This window comes from Lepisma saccharinum, chromosome 28, assembly GCF_977018435.1.
Source record: "Lepisma saccharinum chromosome 28, izLepSacc3.1, whole genome shotgun sequence".
Taxonomy (NCBI): Eukaryota; Metazoa; Arthropoda; class Insecta; order Zygentoma; family Lepismatidae; genus Lepisma; species Lepisma saccharinum.
In genome coordinates this window covers 33,857,940-33,881,665 of record NC_139256.1, presented here as the reverse complement: position 1 = coordinate 33,881,665, position 23,726 = coordinate 33,857,940, and the positions used below count along the sequence as shown (strand labels likewise).

General features: G+C 36.8%; 1 protein-coding gene and 1 non-coding gene across 2 annotated transcripts in view; one reads left to right on the top strand and one right to left on the bottom strand.

Moving 5' to 3' along the window:
- Positions 1 to 23,726, top strand: part of LOC145980754 (uncharacterized) — a 76,922-nt gene that overhangs the window by 49,356 nt on the left and 3,840 nt on the right. Inside the window, exons 11-14 of the mRNA XM_083113814.1 lie at positions 3,392 to 3,523; positions 12,666 to 12,804; positions 15,024 to 15,103; positions 19,642 to 19,805. Coding sequence (XP_082969940.1) covers positions 3,392 to 3,523; positions 12,666 to 12,804; positions 15,024 to 15,103; positions 19,642 to 19,805 — 515 coding nt within the window. The remainder of the gene's footprint in view (positions 1 to 3,391; positions 3,524 to 12,665; positions 12,805 to 15,023; positions 15,104 to 19,641; positions 19,806 to 23,726) is intronic.
- On the bottom strand, positions 20,209 to 20,279 carry TRNAS-AGA (transfer RNA serine (anticodon AGA)). The gene has a single exon. It is a non-coding gene; the product is annotated as a tRNA-Ser (tRNA).

Here is a 23,726-nt window from a genome sequence, read left to right as displayed (position 1 = left end):
AGGTGCAGTCTGACTGTTTCAGCGGAAACATGGAACCTTTCTGCAAGTTCATCACACGTTAGACCACTGGCCTCCTCGATGGCTGCTTTCAGGGCCTCGTCATCCAACACATGTGGTCGTCCACTGCAAGGTTCATCTGAAAGGCTCACATCTCCCAAACGGAATTTCTGGAACCAATGCCTGGCAGTGCACGGCAGTCTCCCCAAATGCCTGGCAAATGCAGCGACTTGATGTGGCAGCTGACAGGCCCACTTTAAAGTCATACAACAAACACACGCGAACAAGCTGCTTCGATACCTCCATTTCTCTTCGACACTCGACGAGCTATGACTGCTGTGTGTGTGCAACGTGCCTGTATTACTGACAGTCGATGGTCAGACTAACTCCCAATCACTTGGCAGACACGTGCGTCATTTAGTTTCCTCTCTGTGAGCGCATGATTAACGGGACGTCAAAAACGGCAAGAAGTTGTTTGGTTACCTTGTACTATGAGGAAAGAAGCTGCACATGTGTTGTTGCTGAATGCTAAGTTTGTTAAGATTGTGGCATAATTTTTTTCTACATCTGGGTTTGTTGCAGTGCCTGTGAATGCAATCTTTATATTTATAAAGAGCATAACAAAATGACATTACTGTTGACATAAAAATGTGCAAAGACTATAGTCGAGCCATGTACTTTTTACATATTTCCACACTTTCAAACCATCTGGGTTCTCCGTTATTAAGCAAGTGGCTAGCCAGGATCTTCTGTCATCAAGTATTATTTACTTTTGTCCTTACTTCTACCCAGTGTGTGAATTAACGGGGGAGATGCTGAGGATTCCCCCCCCCCACACACACACAAAACAGTTTTCCCCGGCAAAATAAAGTTATTTTTATTCGTGCCAGGGATGTTTTTATGCCCCTCAAAGAAAACGGAATTGAGCACACAATATACCATTTCTTAACTGCAATAAACATAACTGACAAATCATAACTGTATTCATGTCCATTAATTGTCTAGTCATCAAAGATTTCCCTGCCGAAAAGTATGCAACCTTGTGGATTAAAGGAGGACCATTCTGCAACTGATCAACCTCACCGAATACGTATTCAAGTTTTCACAAAAAAACTTGTAGGTGGTTAAATGGACATTAAGTTTGAACCTGGCAATGGAAATTTAGATAATTTAGCTCTTTTTGCGTATGAGTTTTGGTTTTCTTAGAATGTAAATACTTTGTTTCTAAATTAGGTCTAAATTAAGTCATTAGGAAATTAGGTCTAAATTATGTATTGAGTAAGATTTAATTACCTAGGTTAGAACCAATATTCAAGGTACTTAGAACCGTAGGGCAATAGTTTAATTTATTGACTGGTAGCATTTATACAAATGTGCTCAAAAACCTACTTTGCAAAATGAAATTGCAATACACCACTGAGTGGGCCAGAAGGGGGGGAGGGATGCACTTACCCACACGAGATATCTGGAAAATGTTCATGTAATTTGAATGGTGAAATTGTAGCAATATTTTATTACAGAGAATATTGCTTCCTACGATTTACAGGCTGTAAGTTACAGCAATTAACTGCCATGTCCAACAAAATAACGAGAGAACGCTTACACAACATACATTAGAATCATGTTGACTGCCGTAACTAGGGGTGTGCAGGGGTGGTTGGGATAGGATTGGGAAGAACATATTAATAATTCTGACCTTCGGGACTGAAAAAAATCTGAATTTCCGAATAGGTCAGAAAATTTTCTGGGCAGGAAATTTTCAAAATTTCAAAGTGTTTTAAATCTCGAATTGTAAAAGTAAAAAAGGTAAAGTGCTCCCCTGTGCATAGCACTATGCTATAAAGGCGTATTGGGGGTGTGGGGGTAACACCCCACACTTTCTTGATCCAGTCGTGAGTGGGGGTGATGTGATCAGCATCACACCCCTGACCGCCTTTACCCCCCAGGGTTTCCCCCAGGTACCCATGTTATTCGACGCTGGGTGGGCACCGGGGCCGCTTCCATCATTAGAAAAGTTCCCGGATTTGAACCAGCCGGTGATCGAACCCGGGACCTTTAGCATGGTAGTCAGACGCATTACCGACTGAGCCACCGCGGCCACTAAATCTCGAATTGTACACACTATTTCCTCTCGAAGTGATTGTTTTTGCCCTTGTGGAATAAAAAACTGTCAATTTCAAGAAATTGCAGACACGTACAGTGCAGAAAATATCAAGAATTAGCCTCTTTTAAATAAGATCCTTTGGAATTTCTTGGCTGTTCAGGATTACGAACATAATTCACATTCCTTCATTTTCAGTTATTACTTTTTTTTTAAAGAAACCTAACCTTTTGCATGTAAAAACATGAATCAGAGGTAATATGAAGGACAGTAGATTAAGTGATATCTGTTTTTTATCTATGCTTTGTTAAAAGTACAAAATCACAAAGAACTGTTCATCAACAAAGATATATATGTTTATGGAAAGGAAGAAAGGTGAATCCAGTTTCTAATCTAGAGAGCAGACTGGAGTCTGAACTTGTATACAGCACCAAAATATTTCAAATACAATTTGAATTTTATGGTTTGTAAAGTAGTAGTAGTAGTAGTCATGGGCGTTCCTAAGGGGGGCAAGGGGGGGCTGTGGCCTCCCCCTGGAAAACAAATGTCAACCAAAAATTATATCGGCTATATCACACATATAATTTCATTTCAGCCTCAATAATGTGTGTTAATTATTGCATGATAAATTCAAACTTAAGCAATGTTTTTTGAGGGATCAACACTATTATTGGGGGAAATATGCCATGTTGGCCCCCCTGGAAAAATACCTTCCTTGCCCCCACCCCCCGGGAATAATCCTGCGGTCGTCCATGGTAGTAGTAATAATATAGCCATAATGATAATATAATATATGACAATAATGATAACAACAAAATAAGAACAATACAAGTTTATATTACTTAAGGGCAAGATATGAAATCTCACTATGCGTCCCAAAGAAAAATCCTGCGGGAGGCCTTGGAGAGTGCATCCCCCCAAAGCAAAAAGTTTAATTTGCAGAATGCTTTTACCTTGTTTTAACCCATTTGCACTTAATCCTCTTCCATTTCCTGATCAACAACGCAGGTGGGTTTGAATATTCAGAAATATTTCAAATGAATGTGTCTAGAAAACAGCCCTTGCATAATTTTATGATGTTAATGACACCTGGTATAAGATTTTACTTTCTATTACAAATACTGTTGATGCAAGTCACAAGCTACTTATAGAAATTCTGGTAAAAGTATGAGATATTTTGTCACTTGTTAACATTTTTATACAAAGGCAGAAACATAATGTTAAGGAACATACACCTGAAGACACATTGTACAACACACATAATGTTAACTACTATTCATATTATTCCCACAGTGCCAAAAATTACAAGATGCTGTTTCTGTCCAAGATAAAGAAATTTCAGTAATGAATTATACTTATGCGGAGGCCATGAACTTGAAGAATGATGATGTTAGAAATATTCTGCACCATATAGAATCAGAAAAGGTTTGTACAATTATGTGCATGGTAAATATTGAAGAGTAAGTAATGATATGTTTTATTTTATGTGTGCTGTCACTAAAATGTATGTTATGTTCTTTACCATTCTCACTGTTGTAGGGGGGGAATTTCAAAAGTTCTGCATAATGTAAGATTAAATAGTTTTTTTTTTTCTTGTATGTACACATTGATTGCATTGTAGAATTATTTCTCTTGTAGTCTACGGTGACGGAAAACATAGGTTTCAATGTCTGGGATTAATGTAACAGAAAACATCAAGGAATTCTGTGAAAGCAATGATGAGTTTGAATTGCCTGATGATATTTGGGATTCATAATTTAAAAAATAAAAATAATTATAATAAAATAAAGAAATAAATAAAAAAATGTCATCAATTTTTTTTTCATGTGAAATAAAAATAAAACAGACTGCTTGTTTCACAGTTAAGTTGCTATATTACAACAATGTAACATTGACTACATCTATTGTATAACTGGTTCTTTTTTGTTAAAAAAATTGTAACCATTGTTATACGTCTGTATCTTTAATCAAACTAAAAATCAATGTCTGATGAAGGGAGCGTGTGTTCCCCTAAAACGTCACAACAAACAACTGTGTTTTTATGCTTGTAATAACCATAGACTACAAGAGAAATAATATTAAATCGAGAAAACAAATGTACTTTACAAAATCACTTTACAAGCCTTCAATGTAATCTGAATTGTTTGCTATCACAGCTTCCCAACGTTTTGGCATGTTTTGTATTCCGGCCAGGGTACCTTTATTGTTGACCTGTCTTATTACCCAGGTCACCTCACGAGAAGCTTCTGCAATTGTACCAAAACGTTTCCCACTGAGTGGTTGCTTCAGTTTGGGGACTAATCAACCACTGGCGGGCTCATATTAGGACTGTAAGGAGGCTGCAGAAGTACACATATAGGCAAAATATGGTTTTGCGTTCTTCTGCAAAATGAGGATGTCAACTGCGAGCACGTTGGGCCATCTTTGACAAATCTCCTCTCTTCTGTAATTTTTCAGTAATTACGTTGTAAACTGAATTGACTGACATATTCGTTTCATCTGCAATTTCCTCACATGTTTCGATCATCTTGCAAAATCTTATAGACAGAAACCACAGATGTGTCGTCTGTTGCATTTGATTGTCGTCCACTTCTTTGGTTGTCCGCAGTGCTTAACAAACCTTCACAGTAATGAGCAGCCCACTATGACACTGTGCTACAATCCACTGTACTATCACTGCACACTTCAAGCAAAGATTTGTGAATATCGGCTGGATTCTTTCCTCGTAAAGTTTCAATTTTGATCAGTGACGTGCACTGAGGAGTAGCTAGTCTAGCAGAGATAGATCAATCAATCTCACATCTCGAATTATATTCAAATCACAATATTTATTGTCTTGTTAAAGCCGCCACAGCTCATACTCAACACTTTCTTTTCCACGTGCTTCTCGTCCATCGGTATGGGCCTCCCCCATGGCGCAGTGGTAGCGTCATTGTATTGTAATCAAGGGGTCCCGGGTTCGATATCCGGTGGAGGCACAAGTGGTTCGGATCCCACTTTAAACTGTAGGTCCAGTCCCGATTAGCCTTACTGTGCATAAAGTGGACTTAAAATACCAACTCAAACCAAATCGTCCATCGGTGTGATCCGCGTGCAAAGCTGGCTGGATACCCTAGCTCTCTCTTCTTCCGCCTGACCAGTTTCCAGGTAGAAACGGCCGGCCCAAGGAAAAGGAAGATTTTACCTCTACCTCCCTTGTCCCCTCGCCCCCGCTGCAATGGTTGAAAGCCCAGGCTTTCAGATCCCCCAGTCTATCTCCTATAGGACAGATAGGGGATTGGTTTCTCATATTTTTTTTGTAAATCCTCTAAAGAACACAGGGTAAGATTTTCTGCAGTACTTATGTTCTCTGTATTTACACCTTTTACATGTTGTACAATATGTGCGTATGTATAATATGGGATGTAGTTTTATTATTTATGAAATAGGAACGTGTTATGTGCAGACAATAATGTTACGCTTTCTTTCTTTTTTTCTTTTTCGAATATGGAATATATACTGATTAAATTACAAATATGTGCTCAGGCTCTCTCTGACTCTCGTTTTAGTAGTGTTTTATATAAATATACTACTCTTGGTCTCTAACAGAAAGGAAGATATTGCTCGTCATGTAACATACAACCCTTTTAGTGTATGTAGGAAGTCAGCATTCAGATTTCTTTAAATGAAATACTGTCAAGCTACAAAGATGCGTTTCTGAAATTTCTTAGTTTATTTGCGATGTCTCACCAGTTCCAATTGAAGATGGAGGGGGGAGAGGAAATCTCCCCCTGTTGTCTCTGCCAGGTTCTCCATTTCAAAATTCAATCCTAATCGGAGAACGAAAATTTCCTATCCTCTAAGAATATATATACTATCATAGTTATTTAATACTAATAATAATAATAGTTTCTTATCAGCGGTTGAGGTTTTCAGCTTGCAACTCCTCTATCACCTAACTCACTTCATTATGTTATTACATATAAACAATATTAACAATGGGCTACATGTAAATTAATATACAGATATTTCTAAAATCGACACAAACAAAGGCGAAATACAGATAATTCTAAGGGGGAAAATTGCACTGGCATGGGCTTATGAAAAGAAAGGCAAGCTTGGAACTCTTAATTAAACTTATACGAATTGTGTCTTTCTGATAAGAATGGTCTGTGACTTTAAATAATACATTTGTTACTATGCCATTGTAACGACACAATTTGAGTTACCATCTCTTAGGTACTGCTCTGGGGTGGGTCGAAGCACGTGGAGGCTCTCGTGTGGTTTAGCGCGTGGTGGAGGGAATGAATGGGTTAAGTTGTATCGCGTGAGATCGTGATGTGCCTACAGTTGTGAGGTGGGAGAGGGGGGAGGTTTTGCTAAAGCATCACTAAGCGCTGGAGCATCGACGGGGAATTGTCAAGATGTGTCAGAGACTGATATTCAATTGATGGGGGAGAGGGATACGAGTGCGTGCCTGCAGGGTGTTGCGTGGAAGCAGCAGGTTTGCACTACTTATGTGTTTGTGTGTCTTGTGCAGCAGTTGTGCTGTGTAGTGTGTGAGTTTGTCTTGTGTAGTAGCTGTGGTGTCTAGTGTGTTTGTATTTGTCTTGTGTAGTAGTTGTGGTGTGCGTGTATGTGGGTTTGTCTTGTGTAGTAGGTGTGCTGTCTAGTGTGGTTGGGATTGTTTTGTGTAGTAGTTGTGCTGTCTAGTGTGTTTGTGTCTATCTTATGTAGTAGTTATGTTGTCTAATGTATTTCTGTTTGTCTTGTGTAGTATCAGTGATATGTATGTATATGTCTTGTGTTGTCTAGTATGTTTGTGTAGGAGTTGTGCTGTCTAGTATGTTTGTTTAGTCTTGCGTAGTAGTTGTGCTGTCTAATTTGTTTGTGTTTGTCTTGTGTAGTAGTTGTGGTGTGTAGTGTGTTTATGTTTATATTGTGTAGCAGTTGTGGTGTGTAGTTTGTTTATGTTTATATTGTGTAGTAGTTGTGGTGTGTTTGTGTGTATATATTGTGTTATAGTTGTGATGTGTTTGTATGTGTCTTGTGTAGTAGTTGTGCTGTCTAATGTGTTTGTGTTCGTCCTGTGTAGTAATTGTGCTGTCTAATGTGTTTGTGTTTGTCTTGTGTAGTAATTGTGCTGTCTAATGTGTTTGTGTTCGTCTTGTGTAGTAATTGTGCTGTCTAATGTGTTTGTCTTGTGTAGTAGTTCCTCCATTCATATTGGGGGTTAGGCGTAGAGCTGACAACTCTGCACTGTAAAAAGACATGTCAAGAAACAGCAATATAAGGCCATGGATGTTCCCAAGGTAAAATATTCCGGAGGTAAAATAGTCCCCCATTCGGATCTCCGGGTGGGGACTACTTTGGGAGGTCCCTGGACTAAGGATAAGATCTACGTTAGGAATAAGGATATTAAATTAGGCACCAGGAATGTTCTGAGCCTTTACCGACCTGGGGCATTTCAGTGTACAGTTAATGAGATAGTTAAGTATAAATTAGATGTAGTAGCTGTCCAGGAAGTTAGGTGGCCAGGAGAAGGGAATTGTAAAACTAAAAATTATACTTTTTTCTATGGTGGTACTGAAAATCATAATTTTGGAACAGGCTTTTTCATAAATAATAGAATTATCTCGGCTCTTAAAACAGTAGAATTTATTAATGACAGGATATCATATGAAGTTTTACAGGGTAGGTGGTGTAAAATTATTTTAATAAACATACATGCTCCAATGGAAGATAAAGATGATAATACTAAAGATGATTTTTATACAGAGTTAGAACAGGTCTTTGATAAATTTTCTCAGTATGACATGAAAATTCTGTTAGGTGACTGTAATGCACAGATTGGCAAAGAAGAGACATTTAAACCCACGATTGGTAAAGAAAGTCTTCATGAATTATGTAACGATAATGGTATAAGATTGATTACTTTTGCAACCTCAAAGAATTTAATTGTGAAAGGTACCACTTTTAAACATAAAGATATCCATAAATATACCTGGTCTTCTCCAGATGGTAAAACTCATAATCAGATAGATCATATTCTCATTGATAAGAGAAGGCATACTAGTATAATTGACGTTCGTACACATAGAGGTGCTGACTGTGCCAGTGACCATTATTTAGTAATTGCTAAATTAAGAGAAAGACTCGCAGTGATAAATCTTAAGCAACAAAATCTAAAAGTTCTAAAATTTAATACAGGAAAATTTGCTGATGAAAGAATTAAGAAAGTTAACAAATTAAACTGTCAAATAGATTTGATGTTTTGCAGGATTTAAATGATGATGAAAATATAAATGAAACAGACGTAAATAAGAATTGGGAGCACATACGTAATGCAATAGAATCAGCAGCTAAAGAAAGTATAGGATACCATAAACCAAGAAAAAGTAAGCCACGGTTTCATAATTATTATTTGATTATAATCAATGTCATAATCTAATAGAAATAAGGAATCAGGCTAGACTTAGGTGCTTAAATAACTCTGATGATACAAATCTAAGCAATTATAATAGAATAAAGCGAGAAATTAGCAGCATGTTTAGAAGTAAAAAAAGAGATTACTTGAAAAGCAAATTTAACGAAATTGAAACAAACAGCAAAAATAAAAATATCAGAGATTTATATAAAAGTGTAAATGAGTTTAGAAAGGGATGGCAACCTAAAGTAAACTTGATAAAAGATAAAGACAGTGATTTTCTAGCTGACCCAAGCGATATTCTAAATAGATGGAAGAACTACTTTAATGACCTTTTAAATGTTCATGTAGGAGATAAATCAGAAGTAAATGAAGTACACACAGCAGAACCTAACTTGATTAAAGTTAATGATGCTATTAAAAGGCTAAAGAATAACAAAGCACCTGGCATTGATTTAATACCAGCTGAGTTAATTAAATATGGTGGAAATTCATTAATATGTCAAATTCATAAATTAATTTGTTTAATATGGAATAAAGAAGAAATCCCTCAACAGTGGAAAGAATCCATAATTGTTCCTGTGTTTAAAAAAGGTGATAAAATGAACTGCAATAATTACCGTGGAATTTCTCTACTCTCAACAACATATAAAATATTATCTAACATTCTTTTAACAAGACTAACCCCATATGCTAATGAAATTATAGGTGATCATCAATGTGGATTTAAACGTAACAGATCAACTACAGATCAAATTTTTCACATCAGACAGACACTTGAAAAAAAGTGGGAATATAATCAAAGTGTCCATCAGCTATTCATTGATTTCAAAAAAGCATATGATTCGGTCAAAAGAGATAAATCATATAATATATTAGTAGAGTTTGGAATACCTAAGAAGCTTGTTAGTATGATAAAAATATGCACCAGTGAAACAGAAAGTAAAATTCGTGTAGGTATTAATATGTCTGACAAATTTACAATTCATGATGGGTTAAAACAAGGAGATGCATTATCTCCTTTGCTCTTTAATTTTGCCTTAGAATATGCTCTTAGGAAGGTAAAAGAAACTAAAGAAGGACTAAAACTAAATGGTGTGACTCAGTTGTTAGCATATGCAGATGATGTAGACTTACTGGGGGATGATGTGAATACAATTAAGAATAATGCTAAAATATTTTTCAAAACTGCTAAAGAGATAGGTTTGGAAGTTAACAAAGAGAAAACTAAATATATGCTTACGGGCCGAAACCAAGTGTTAGGTAATAATTAAAATCTAATTATTGATAACAACTCGTTTGAACCAGTTTCCAAATTCAAATACTTAGGAGTAATATTAACAAATGAAAATGATATTAAAGAGGAAATAAAAAGTAGGCTTAATTCAGGAAATGCATGTTACTTCTCTCTTCATAAACTTTTGTCTTCTCGTTTAATATCTAAGAAACTAAAAGTTAAAATATACAAAACAGTAATTTTGCCTGTAGTATTATATGGATGTAAAACTTGGTCCCTTACATTGAAAGAGAAACATAAATTGAGAGTATTTGAAAATAAGATCCTTAGGAAAATCTTTGGACCTAAAAGGGATGAGGAGACAGGTGAGTGGAGAAGGTTACATAATTTAGAAGTACATAATTTGTATTCATGTCCAGATATTATTAGAATAATTAAATCAAGAAGACTTAGGTGGGCAGGCCATGTGGCACGAATGGGAGAGGAAAGAGGAGTTTACAGGATTCTTGTTGGGAAACCTAATGGTAAGAGACCTGTAGGAAGGCCAAGACGAAGATGGAGGGACAACGTTGAGATGGACCTAAGGGAAATTGGTAGGGATGGAAAAGAGTATATAGAACTTGCTCAAGATAGGGAAAGATGGAAGGCCTGTGTTGCTGCAGCCATGAACCTTCGGGTTTAAGAAGGCTAGGGAGTTAGTTAGTTAGTTGGTCTCTAACAGTCATAAATACGGATGTATTTATTTGGGCAAGAGAACGCATGTTCATATTGTTGTTGGTTTGGTTTATTTTACTTCGCTTTTCTGCCACATTTTGGTTATCGCGAAAATGAGGATTGAGTGATGATATGATGAAATTGGTGAAGGGACCTCATATGAACAATCCAGGCCAGGATTCGAACCCGTGATGATTGCGCATTCTTGTCCTATGTGTTGCAGTGAATAATGAAATAATTTGGAATGAAAAATGTATCTCAGAACTCAAAAAGTCAAATGAATATCATTGAAGAAACTACAAAATAGTGTGTTGTATTTTGTTACCTGTCACCAAATCAACCAAGCGTGGGGGAGTGGTTATCACAGCGCGCTACGACGCCAGGAGTTCTGGGTTTGAACCCCGACCCGTGGATGGGCGTTCCCTGTGCTCGTCCCTTCATCAATTTCATCGTATCATCTTCGCAATTAACCAAATGTGACAAAAAAGCGACGCTAAGTAACAAAAATGAAATCAAATCATTGATTGATTGCTCAATTTGGCTTATTTTACTTCGCTTTTCCGCCACCTTTGGTACGACAAAATTGATGAAGAGACACACACAAAGAACACAAATGGCCAATCCGAGATTCAAACCCAGGATCTCTGGCTTAGAGTCAAATCAAATAGTTTTTTATTTTCGAATGTGGGTGGGGGTTACGTGTACTGTAGGAATACTGGCTCCAAAGGGAGGAGGGGTGTGACCCACATTAACCCCCCCTCCCCCCTTGAGCATGCCACTGACTGCTACCCCAAGTGTCGACGTCACCGCACGTCACTGATTTTGATGTAGAGCCTCGGGCTCTGCCCTGGGTCATTTTCTTCTTTGAATTTACGGCACTATTGTTTAGCACAGAGTAAAGCTATCCATCAAATGTACACACAATGTTTTAGACTGATGTCTGACTCTCAATTGGTGCAACAATCAGAGCGATCACGCCACCCTAACAGCCACACATGCACAGGGTGCAAAACTTTTGAAATTACCCTCGTAGTTAGACAAATGATATTGATTGGGATTTAATCACTGATACTGGCTGTTACTTTTCTGGAGTCTTGCCGAGTTTGCAATTCATTGACGTGTCACAAAGAATTGAGGTTCATTTGGTTTGAGTGTGGCATGGTATGTTGGCGTCCCTAGGTCCCATGATTCCCCCTTCCCCCACTAGTCAATAATTGATTCAAATTCCTCTGAAGATTAATTTCTAATGGAATTGTACCTTGTTTGGAGGTACATAGCAGCACTGGTTATCAAATGTCTCTAAAGTAAAATAGTTATGATATACAGAGGATATATTGTTATGGCAAAATTATGAAAATTTTGATACCATTCCAACAAACCCTATATCACAAAAATAAATATACAAAAATGCATCTCTACATTAATAATAAATTTAACAATAATAGACTTACCAGAAACTGATGTACAATGATGGTATCCCAGCACACAGGATGCTGCTGTTGCACAATTAATGGATGATGGTGATCATGATGATGATGCTGAAGTAATGATTTTGTTTACTTCATGACTGGCGATAGATTGATGAACTTCCATGGAATCTATGAAAAGATAAGGAAATTTTTAAAAATAATTAAGAGAAAATTGACTTGATATCAGGAGATAGATTTTATGGAAGTATGGGTTTAGAAATGAAAGACTTGGTGGTTCTTACCAATTGGGAAGAAATGCGTTTCACAATTTCTAAAAAAATTATAAATCAGTTTATGGGAATTGTTTCCCATGGCTTGCTAATATATATTTTTTAACATGAAATACATAATGAACCCTTGCATAAATATTTTGTGGAATGTAGCCACAATTTGTACATGAAAAGGAATTTTATAGTTATTTGGTTATGTAGTTTAAATTAAATAAAATCTTATGTGATAGATTATAAGAACAGTGATGGAATTATTTCAATATATGAAATAATAAATTTAATAATAGTACCAAATTGCTTCAAGTTTGCATTGTATTATTCTGACAACTGACGTTTCTGCTCAGATAATATGAAAAAATTTGCACCTTTTAGCTTAACAATTAATAATAATGTAAATGTCTTACAGCGTATCTAATTTAATTTTCTTCAAAATGTCTTTTTAAAACTTGTTTATGGGAACAATTTAAAACAATATTATATTTACAAACATTCATCTTGCAATATTTTTCAGTACCAAATTGATGAACTCTTAAGGCAGCGTGATCAACTCCAGCATCAAACAAACTCCAGGAAAACAGTGTTCTTGAGAACAAGTAACCAGATAAAAGGAAAGATATCAAGGTGTAAGACCACAGCATCAAAAGTAAAAGGTATAAGAATTAATTTTCTCAGCATACATATATTAAAGGATGATTAAAAAAGATGGAGCAAAAGTAATGCCAAATTATTCATGTGTGAACTGACACTGCCGAGATTGAGAATGTGTGGGGCCCTGTACACCACCACATCCCGTAAAAATGTGCCTTCATGGCAGGATGCTGTATGCATGGGGAACTTTACCTTTTACATAAATGTGGACTTAAAACAAAATTCACACCAATGTGTGAGACTTATGTAAAGTGTCCATTCAAGTTTCCATTAAAGTGCATTGTTTACAACGGGTCCGGTACGTTTACCCGACTCCATTTGCCCGACAGGTACGTTTGCCTGACAACTCATTTGCCCAACACTCATTTGCCCGACAACAATAGTGAGAAGCAATCTTTCCCTCTGCTTTTTTAAGGACTTGGAACCTTCCAGAATTACAGTTCATTCTGGGTAGCATTAAAAGATGTTATTATTATTGGCAGTCACTCTTACTCTTCTGCTACAAATTCCTTTTCAGTTCGTCGATGATGCATTAAGTAGCATTGCTTAATAGTCTATAATGCAATATTGTGTGCAATACCACACAAGAAATCCAGGGTTGTTCGATTTATTCTATCGTTGAAAACAGTGGTGATGCGTTTTTCTCTTTCAACGTATTCCTTGCAAGTTGGCGAAAAAAACTACATGTCGGGAAACGGCGTCGGTGAACTGAATGGTCGGGCAAATGGAGTTGGGCAAGTGAGTTGTCGGGCAAACTACCTGATCTGGTTTACAACACTTGTTCTTGAGAGTGCTATTGTAGTCAGGTGACACTTAGTTTTGTTATAATATCATTAAAGCACAAACTAAAATCCCTATGACCACCTAAATAATGGTAAAAAATCAAATGAAGTACTATACTATGTAAGGTTGTCTTTCAATAAAAGGTATACATTGTATAACATTCCATAATAATATTAATTTTCATTCAGTGAGCATCTATGAGACAGACAGACAGACAGACAGACAGACAGACAGACAGACACAGACACAGACACACACACACACACACACAGAGAGAGAGAGAGAGAGAGAGAGAGAGAGAGAGAGAGAGAGAGAGAGAGAGAGAGAGAGAGTTAATTAAAGGTTTATATCATCGTTTCTCAACCTATGGGGGGCATGCCCCATCGCTGGGTCCCGAGGGGGCATTTGGTGGGTCATGAAGTTGAGCTCGAAAATGTATTTACTGTGTCTTAAAAACCTATTACATCTAAATTACTAACATTCAGATTCAGATTCTTAGATTCAGACTTAACAAAATTTTGCATATCTTTAAGAGGCTAGTATCCTGTTCGGATGAGGCATTACAAATTTGTATGAAAAGGGATTTTCTCTGATTCAAATAAAAACCAAGTACAGAAAAAGACTTGACGCGTACTCAGATTTACGATTTAAGTTAACCACCATTGAACCCAACATACCCCAGCTTGTTGGGAAAAAGCAGCTCCAACCGTCACATTAGTTTGGTGAGTATATTTTTTTCTTTTCAATTTTAGCATGTGTGTTTAGTTAGATGTTAGACTAGAGTAAATTAGTCTATTAAATTACATATTTACTTTTCTATGATGAAGTACGTGTAATTTGTTTAAGCAAGCGTAAAAGAGGGCTTCTTAAAGTACTCGATGTTAGTAAAAATATGATTATAAACTTGGTGCACACCCCTACAAGTAATTCTGCCTGCATCCATGCTTATGGGTCAGATGAAGTGCAATAGTCTTCAAGATCGGTCCAGGACTGAAAAAGGGTTCAGAACCACTGGTTTATATGTATCATGATGCTTTGAAAGAAGTTGCTGAAATACCCTAGTGTGTTATCTATGAAACCTGGGGAGCATGGGTGTCCACAGGAATTTTTCCAGGAAGGGACAAGCAAGGAATTTTTTTTCCAGGGGGCAAAGGAGGTATATTTTTACCCTTAATAGTGATGCCTCCTCAAAAAACACTGCTTCAATCTGAAATTATCATGTTACTTCAACATACATAACTGTGACTGAAATGAAATTATGTGTGAAATACATGTATATAACTTTTGGTGGACATTAATTTTCCAGGGGGTCTAGACCACCTTTCTCCCCTTCTGGATGTTCATGCTGGGGAGGTATCAAGAGAAGCTTAGTAATACACACACAAAGTAAGCTATAATTTATTATTTGTACTACTTAAAAGTACTTTACTATTGACAGGTGTGGAAGACCAGATCGAACAAGAGAAAAATCATATTAAGAAACTTATCACAGAGAAAACTAAACTTCAAGATAAGCTGGTAAGTACATGCATTGCAAATTTAATGAAACACCAATTAAAGAAGCATTCTATGTCGTATATGCCCATAACGTAGTTTACTACTCCCTTTTTACCTTTAAATAGCAATTTGAATTTGTATTTTCGTTATTTAGTTTTGCTTTTCTGTCACTTTTGGCTAATCAGGATGACAAGATGAAATGGATGAACACCCATGCCCTGACTGGGGCTCAAATCCAGAAACTTCACTCACGAGATAGAAATTTGACCACTTGGCATGCTAATTTATTTAGCAATTGTTGCCACTCCTGATTATTATTATTAACAGGGTGTAATGAATGGAATTATTATTATCTCCATCCCCTGAACCACGACACTAATTTTCGTTCTTGCCAGGTATGCTGTCTGATATTAAAACTTCCAATTTTAATTCGATTGTAATTTTGTATATATTAGAACCAATTCTCTTCAACTGTAAAATCAATTGGAAATTTCATTACTGTTTGCAGTGTACAAATTCTGCTTTCAACTATCTTCTTCTGGAAACTGAAATGCACTGAAACCCAATTGCAGGACTATTGTACTTCAACAGTAGGGCTACTGTAGTGGAACTACAATGATTGTTATAAACAGTGTGCAAATTACGCTTTTTCTTTGGGGGGGTTGCCCACTTGGTGGCGTATTTATGATTTCATTTTGGGGGTCAGCTTTTTGGGGGGCATGAAAATTTGTATGGTACCAGTTAGTGAACTAAACGATTGCCTTGCAACAGCGGGTCTAACCTAGGATGTTAAATCTTATGATAACATATGCACATAATTTAGAAACATTCAATATATTTACATTCTAAGAAAACTTGCACTCATACACACAAAAAAGAGCTATTCAACTAGTAATACTGAAAGAACTTGACCAATTTCTATTGACCGTTCAACTCAATGACTGTGCGGTGAGAAATGTGATCTACCTCCAAGGAATAAAGCTGACCAAATCAGCTCTTCTTGTCATTGCTTCAAGTTTTCAGTTTATTTAAAAATGGGCGGAGCAACGTCGCTAGTCTGGGAGCTTTTTCTAAGACTTTGCAACGACGACAATACGAACAAGTAAGCAATGGGTTATTTGAAATTAGAACGTCTGACTAGAAGTAAATAGAATTGTTTTAAAGGTTAAATAACTGTTCCCGAATTATTTTTAAGTGGTTTTTGTTCCATTTTCTTTGAGGGGGATAAAAACATCCCTGGCAGGAATTGAAAATAAATTCTTCTGCCGGAGATAAAAACTTTTGTGGGGGGAAATCCCCGGTATCCCCCCTTCCCCGATTAATTTGGACACTTGTTACAAATTATCATGCTATATGCAAACTGAAGAATAATGACTGTGGTAACGGTTCAGATCACAGGCTCCCCTCTTATTTCTAGTTCTTGTACTTATAATACAAAATAACATTATATAAGTATGGATGTGTTAGAAACTGAAAAGGGGAGCATACAATGTGAACTATCACAGTAGTAAGCCACTGTTGAAAACTGTGCAAAAAATCAACAAACTTCATGCATTAATCTATGGTTCGCCAATGTATGTGTAAACAAATATACCAATATATGATTAATTTTATTTATTTTACTCGCTTTTCTGCCACTTTTGCAGGCTGGCCGCATGATAATATTTGCATGCGCGCGCGCACGTATATTTATTCGAAAGAATATTTTGTTTGTTGTACGAATATTTACACACAATCTACTCTGACACGACTTCTTTCCGTCTGATTACTTTTTTAAATAGTTGGTAACACTGACGCCCATGGTGTTCCACGGAGGGCGTTGAACACAATTGCTGTGCGTGTTGCATAGAGCTGACAGCTAAGGGGCTGTTGGCCACTATATCCCGAAGATGTTCACTGAGCTGTGTGAACACTGATTCAAGCGGCAATACTTCTTACGGCAGCAGAGTGAAGCATATACAAAGCATGTCTAGGGAGACTCGAAACGGTCTGCGCTACATAGTTGCAAACTTTAGCGAGAATTCACTAAACCTGGCGAGTTTTAAGGGAGAGAGGGACAATTTTTCCTAGGTCCTTCTTGTATTATTTCAAATTTATCATGATTTTGGGGGAAAATTGTTGAAAATAAATTGAACTGTTAGTCTCACCTTTTCAATTGAAGATGAAGTTACAAGGGAGGGGAGTAAATCTGCATTCAGTACAAAAACATTATTGTGAACACTCGTATGTGAACCACACGCGATGCCACTGCACTTTTGGCTAATTTGTGAAGATGGCTATGAGTGATGATATGATGAAATTGATAAATGGACACTCACAAAGATCCATGCCCAGGCCAGGATTCGAACCCAAGACCCCTGGCATCGTAACACAATTTGCTAACCACTCTGGCACGAGGGCCGGCAGATTAAGGCGAAGAGGGACAATTACGCACCAGGCATGCATTTATTCCAATATCGTCGGAATGAGCAATGCTACTAAAAAGATCTCCGCCAGAAATGAAGAATATGAATTTCTCCCCATGTGGCAAGTGGAAGCGGTTTCCTAAGTTGATTATTAAGCCTTATACGATTTTTGAAAAATATGATGAATTAGTATTTACCGAATCCCATGTATTCCTTATGGGACATCAACTTCAACTTCAAGTTACGGCTCATCAAATGGGAGTTTCGACTTTTCCTACTACTAAGACATAGTTCAACGTGTCCTTTTTCCGTCCATGTACTTTTCTACGCCATCGGATGTTTGATATTCCCGAGAGAACGAATAAAATAATGGTCCCATAAGCCTAGTGCATTTCTCCTTGCCTCCTACGGCCATCCTGGCAGTGTTGCAAAACCTGATGTGCATAATAGAGCTAAATTTCACCATTAATATAGCTAAAGAGGACTTTCAAGGATCTAGATTAACGAAGGCTGCATAAAGTGCCTACTAAGGTAATTTTAGTTGTCCGAGGGGTGGGGGTGCTACTATTACCGTTAGCTTTAAAGTGATGGCAATTTATTCTTAGTTTTCACCGCCTAGATTTGGCGGCATCACCCATCTCAATAATCCAATGATGTTAATATAAAATCGAAAATAAAGGGTTCCCGGATAACAAAATTGTCATCTTCATCTTAGCCACAGCGCTATATATAAAAATACATGTGGAGGAAAGAAGAGGTGGGTGACGCAGCCTATAGCTATACGAATATCACGTCACGTACAAAATGTACACTCATGGCAAAAGTTGGTATTTATGGGCCGGAGCCAGTGGTGGCATCATAGTGGGGCAGAGGTGCCACAGTTCACAGTCAAACGAGTGCACGAAAGTGCCAGATCTGGCTCCAAAAGAGCGAAGTTGGCAACAGTGATCAGCAGCTGCCCCAGCGAGAAAGACCTAGGGGAAATTGTCCCTCCTCGCCTTAACACCCATTGCAAGGGTTCTACAGAAGGTTATATACTGTCTGTGTGGTCAGAGCCTCATTAGTCTACAAGATGAAGTCCAGGGCATCCATCCTACATGGAAGAGAGGTTCACATTACCAATACATAAGGTACCTTACATCACTATGTAAGATGTACTCAATGTGGCCTACATAGGAATATATCATGAAAGACATGCACAAATGTGACATTTGTTACTCTTATATTCAAGCAGAGTGTATGGAACTCACTAAGGATGATAAAGGATCTTTCATTTGCCCAGACTGTGATATGTAATCCATGGTCTTCTGGTAACAAATTGTGACATGTCACTCCCTTGTCTATTGGTTTGTAAACAATGTTATTTCTTTGTGCAAATCTCATGTGCCATTATGTAAATAAAATGTAAGTGTATCAATAGAAAAATAAACATAGTTGTACTTTCTTTACAATTTCTGTTGCATATTTTGATGTGAAAGAACAAAATATTTGACTAGGCCATATTGGGTACCTAAAGGTAACTCTTTAATCAAAACTTCCCTGCACCCATGTTATTATTTGGAATTGGCTCCAATTTTCAGTAAACGTCCAGAAATGTATCCTCTTTTGAATCTTGCCACTAGTTTCTTTCCTTCTAACTTTGTACACCACTAGAACATATCGCAAACCTTAGGTAGGCCATATTGGGTTCAGGTGCCTTATATGAAAATGTAGATTTTGTGAAACTGAAGATAAAAGAAGTTTAGTCTGTTATAAATATAAGTATAGTGAGAGAGACATTCATCTCATTAGTTTGTAAACATATCTTGTACTGATAAAGTGCAACAATAGTAGAGTCAAAGAATGATATGGCATGGAAATCTTTGATGTTTTTTTAGTTATGGTTACTTAAAAATTAACTATTTCCAAACTATACAGTCTACGTGAAAGAAGCTAGACAATTTGTTTTCTAATATGAAAAAGGTTATTCTTTGCTTTGTAAATATGATTAAATAAACCATTTAATACCAATGTGTAACTCTTGATCAGTTTGAAATATTCAAAATGATTTTCAATATGGCCAACTCATTAACTTCCTTAATGTTGGGTATTTAAGTGACTGCAATAGGTTTAGCCAATTTTTAAATGAAATGTACAGTATTCATATTCCACCAGGAAACCAGCAGAAGACAGCTCCATGAAATTAACGAGAAACACAGTACTGAAAGTTCAAGCAGATGGGACCAAATAATCAGTGTGGAGAGAAAAGTGCAAATGTTGGAAAACTGCATGCAAGACATTACCAACAGTAACGAACATATTCAAAGTGACATCACAAGGTAGGTTAATGCACAAACTAAAAAGGCGATTTGAAAGCATTATCAGAGTTTCCATAGTCCATGACTTCCAAGCTATGAACAATGAAACAAACTGCTCACAGAATAGGAAAAAAATATTTTCACTCCTATATCTAGAAGATAATGACATCAATTTGAACACATTGCTGATTGGTCCCAAATATACTCATATTTTTGGTGCTGTCATTGTTGCAGGATCACTAGTCAACTAAGGTTTGTGATGAACTGTTACTTTATGCCATTTGTTAGTCTTTATGCAAGTCCTTCGATATAAAACACGTGAACTCCCATAAAAGATCTTGCAATTTAACAAATATTTGCAACATATTCATTAAATTAGGCACACACAGGAGATGTACTACGTAGAACTGTTAGCGAAAAATGCAGGCTTGACCAGGACTCGAACCTGGGTCTCTGGCATTCTGTGCCATTGCTCTACCACTGAGCCACCGAGCCAGCCTGGCTTTGCCTGATTTTTCGCTTCCGCTATCACTGACAGAGACGATGCATTTTTCTGCTAACAATGCCTGCATTTTTCACTAACAGTTCTACATTGCAACATATTGTATCGAACGCTAAGAAACAGTGTGCATGTATTACAAAATGGAGCAGATCAAATTATTAAAATTCTTTATTCTTAATGTTCTCCATTTATATAAGACCTATCCTAGAGTATAATGCACCTGACTAGAGTTTTGCATATGCTGCGACTAAGAAACAGGATAGAAACTGTAAAATACAGATCTATATCCTATCTTCAACATAGTTTCAATCCCTCAAGTATTACTTTGAACGTGAATATATCTTAATTGGCACAATGGTAATGTCATCACCTTGTAATCAAGGAGTCCTCGGTTTGATACCTGGTGGATGCCCATATTTGTCCAGATCCCACTTTAAACTGTAGGTCCAGTCCCAATTAGCCTATCTGTGCAGGAAGTGGACTTAAAATAAAAACTCAAACAATATGCAGAAGCTGAAATTAAGAGGAGAATGATGTATTTTTAATGAATACTTTTTAGGGGGATTGCTCACTGAAGTGATATACTGCATGTCACCTGAGAATTTCACCAATCAAATGCAGAATTGTGCAGGGTGAAATCTCCATTAGTAGACACATCAATACAGCAAGGCTATTGAAAAATATATGCATTAAAGCACTTCCACAGACATTATGAGGAAATTGTGTTTCATGCTGCCAGAAACCACATGAGAAATAACATATAAAATGATTTTCATTAAGTAAAATTTAAGTTACTTCATAGTGCCCATGATCACCTTCTTTAATGTATTATACCTTTGGTTCATTTGTATGTATTTTAATATTGTATATCATGTCTGTTTTGTTTATTATCATGTACAAACTGTGTAAGATATCATAAAGCTGTATTCAGTGTTTTCATATCTTACACAGTAACAGTTCTTATCAGAGGAAATAAAATTCCCAAAAAATAAGAAAATCCAAAGTTGAGTGTTGAGTGTTTTCATTAATGGAAAAGTATAAAATGATACTAAATTATACACTTGTGAAAAGTGTGGGAAGGAAAGTGGTTCCGTGTTGTGAAAGTTTCATGTACACTTTTTCAGTGTCCTTCAATGTATGGGATTGTATACATGAAATGAAATGAAATTTCATTTCTGCAGATTTGGAGTAAGAGACATTTTTGGATTCATCAGAACACCAGCCATGATAATTTCTGATGAAGGGTAGCTAACAGTTGCCATATTGTTAAAACAATGGCCAGTAGATTACATTTTGTGAGATTTTTCGTTCACAGTATCTCAAATGCAAAATTTGTACTAAAAAAAATGTTGCTCAGTAATATTTTGCCAAGATAAATATCGATTTTGTGTAATTCAATATACTGATGATTGTCCTCCGGTCTAAGGCACTGTGCTTTGTGCTCTGACTGCGAGACGGCATGGGTTCGGTGGCCACACCCACCATCGTGAGGAAATTGGGGAGTGAGTAGCGTAATTCGGTCTCGGAAATCTCCTATAAGGGCTGGTGGTTCGACGTGCTGACCCCACATCACTGGTTGAAGATCTCCATACCTCTAGGTAGGATTGTGGGAGGGACACCAGCTCTTCAAGGGCTGTCAAGCCACGGTTTTTCTTACAGGTGTTCACGATTTATTCAAATTTTAAACAGTTTCTCTTGGTATAGTTATGAGCAGGGAACAGATTTATATGTAAATACATATTTATATATGAAGCTGAAATCAGTTATATTTTGTATTATCTTTGCACATCATGGCATGTAGACTCGAAAAATTCAGTTTTTATTTTCCATATTTTTACTCATATTAGTTTTTGGCTCATACTTTACATATTTTAGTTACTTTTGCATGTTATTTCAATATTTCAGAACATTTCTCAACAGTATACTTCATATTTGTGCAATAACTATGTCCCCATGTGACAGAAGATTTGGGTGAATTTCTTGCGAATAACTGACAAATTTGAAATACACTACCATTATTTCTTGCGATATTGAACACAGTTTTAGTCAATATAAATCCATTTTAAGAGAAAACAGAAGGAAATTCACTTTCGAAAACTTACAACATAATTTTTGCTGCAGCCATGAACCTTCAGGTTTAAGAAGGCTAGAGAGTAAGTTATTGTCTTGGAAACAGAAAATAAAAACACATTTTGTGTTCTTTTACAATTAATGTCAATGTAAGCGTACTGTATTTTATGTAGCTTGTGTAGTGTTTTAGTATATTATTAATAAAGGTATTTTGTTTCAATTTTAAGTCCAATTTTAACTCCATATTTTGGTGAAAATAACTAAATATGTATTTACATATTTAGCACATTTTCACTAGATATAAATCCGTTCCCTGGCTATGAGTTACAAGCTGCGATAGTACAAGTTGATAGGACACCTGACTGTGCTACATAAGATACCAGCATGATCAGGCCCGTAGCTAGGCAGGGGCCAGGGGGGGCTGAGCCCCCACCTGGCATTGTCATCAGGCCCTTGACATTAGGTAAAACTATTTTGTACAATTTGTTTGCACTGAAGAGTGAAAATGTAGACAGCAGATATTATTTGCTCACAACCTTGGTGAAGGATAAATTCACAGAGCATGAACAGCAGCGGCAAGTGTTTAGAAGATTCTCTTCTGTAGACTTTAGATAGTTCCTTCATAGGGGGACTTATTTATCTGTACCTTCAACGTCCCTGTTGCGACCTCCTGTTTATACAGAAATCTGTGACTTTGACGTCATCATGAAAATTCCCTCTGCATCTGCGTCAAAAGGTTAACAGCTCCCAAGTTTTAGGAATGAAGGAGTGTTTCGTTGCTTCAGCCAGAGATGGAATGTACTGTAGGTACTATTATTGAATATTGTCCATTTTTTCTTGCATGATATAAATACGTATCTGTATTATCAAAAGTATTATGGAGTGTGTAGTAAGGGACGATTTCAGTAGCATTCAATTAACACTTCAAGTAATATTTTAAAAGATATAGAAAAATGTAGTATTTGTATATTTCTAAAATTTATGTAACTTAATAGACCCCCCCCCAACACACACACAATTTGCCTTCATCTAATAATGTTAAACTTTGAAAAAATGGACTTTGGTTTACAAAGCCCCCCCTGATAACCCTTGAGCCCCCCCTGGAGATCAATTCTAGCTACGGGCCTGAGCATGATGACCTCGCCCAGGAATTATTCAGAATATGTCTCTGCATATGGCAGATTTGGGGTTCACTAGGCTCTAATGGAATGGGGCACAATCCTGGAGGGTAAAGGTGGGTGGAGCATGGTGCTAATCATATCATCTCCTGGTCAAGATCATGAATGTGTTGAAACCCTATTTCCACAACCCCTATGAGCCTTCATGGCTTCTTGCAATGTGCATGGGAAGGTTTTTACACCCTTTTTATA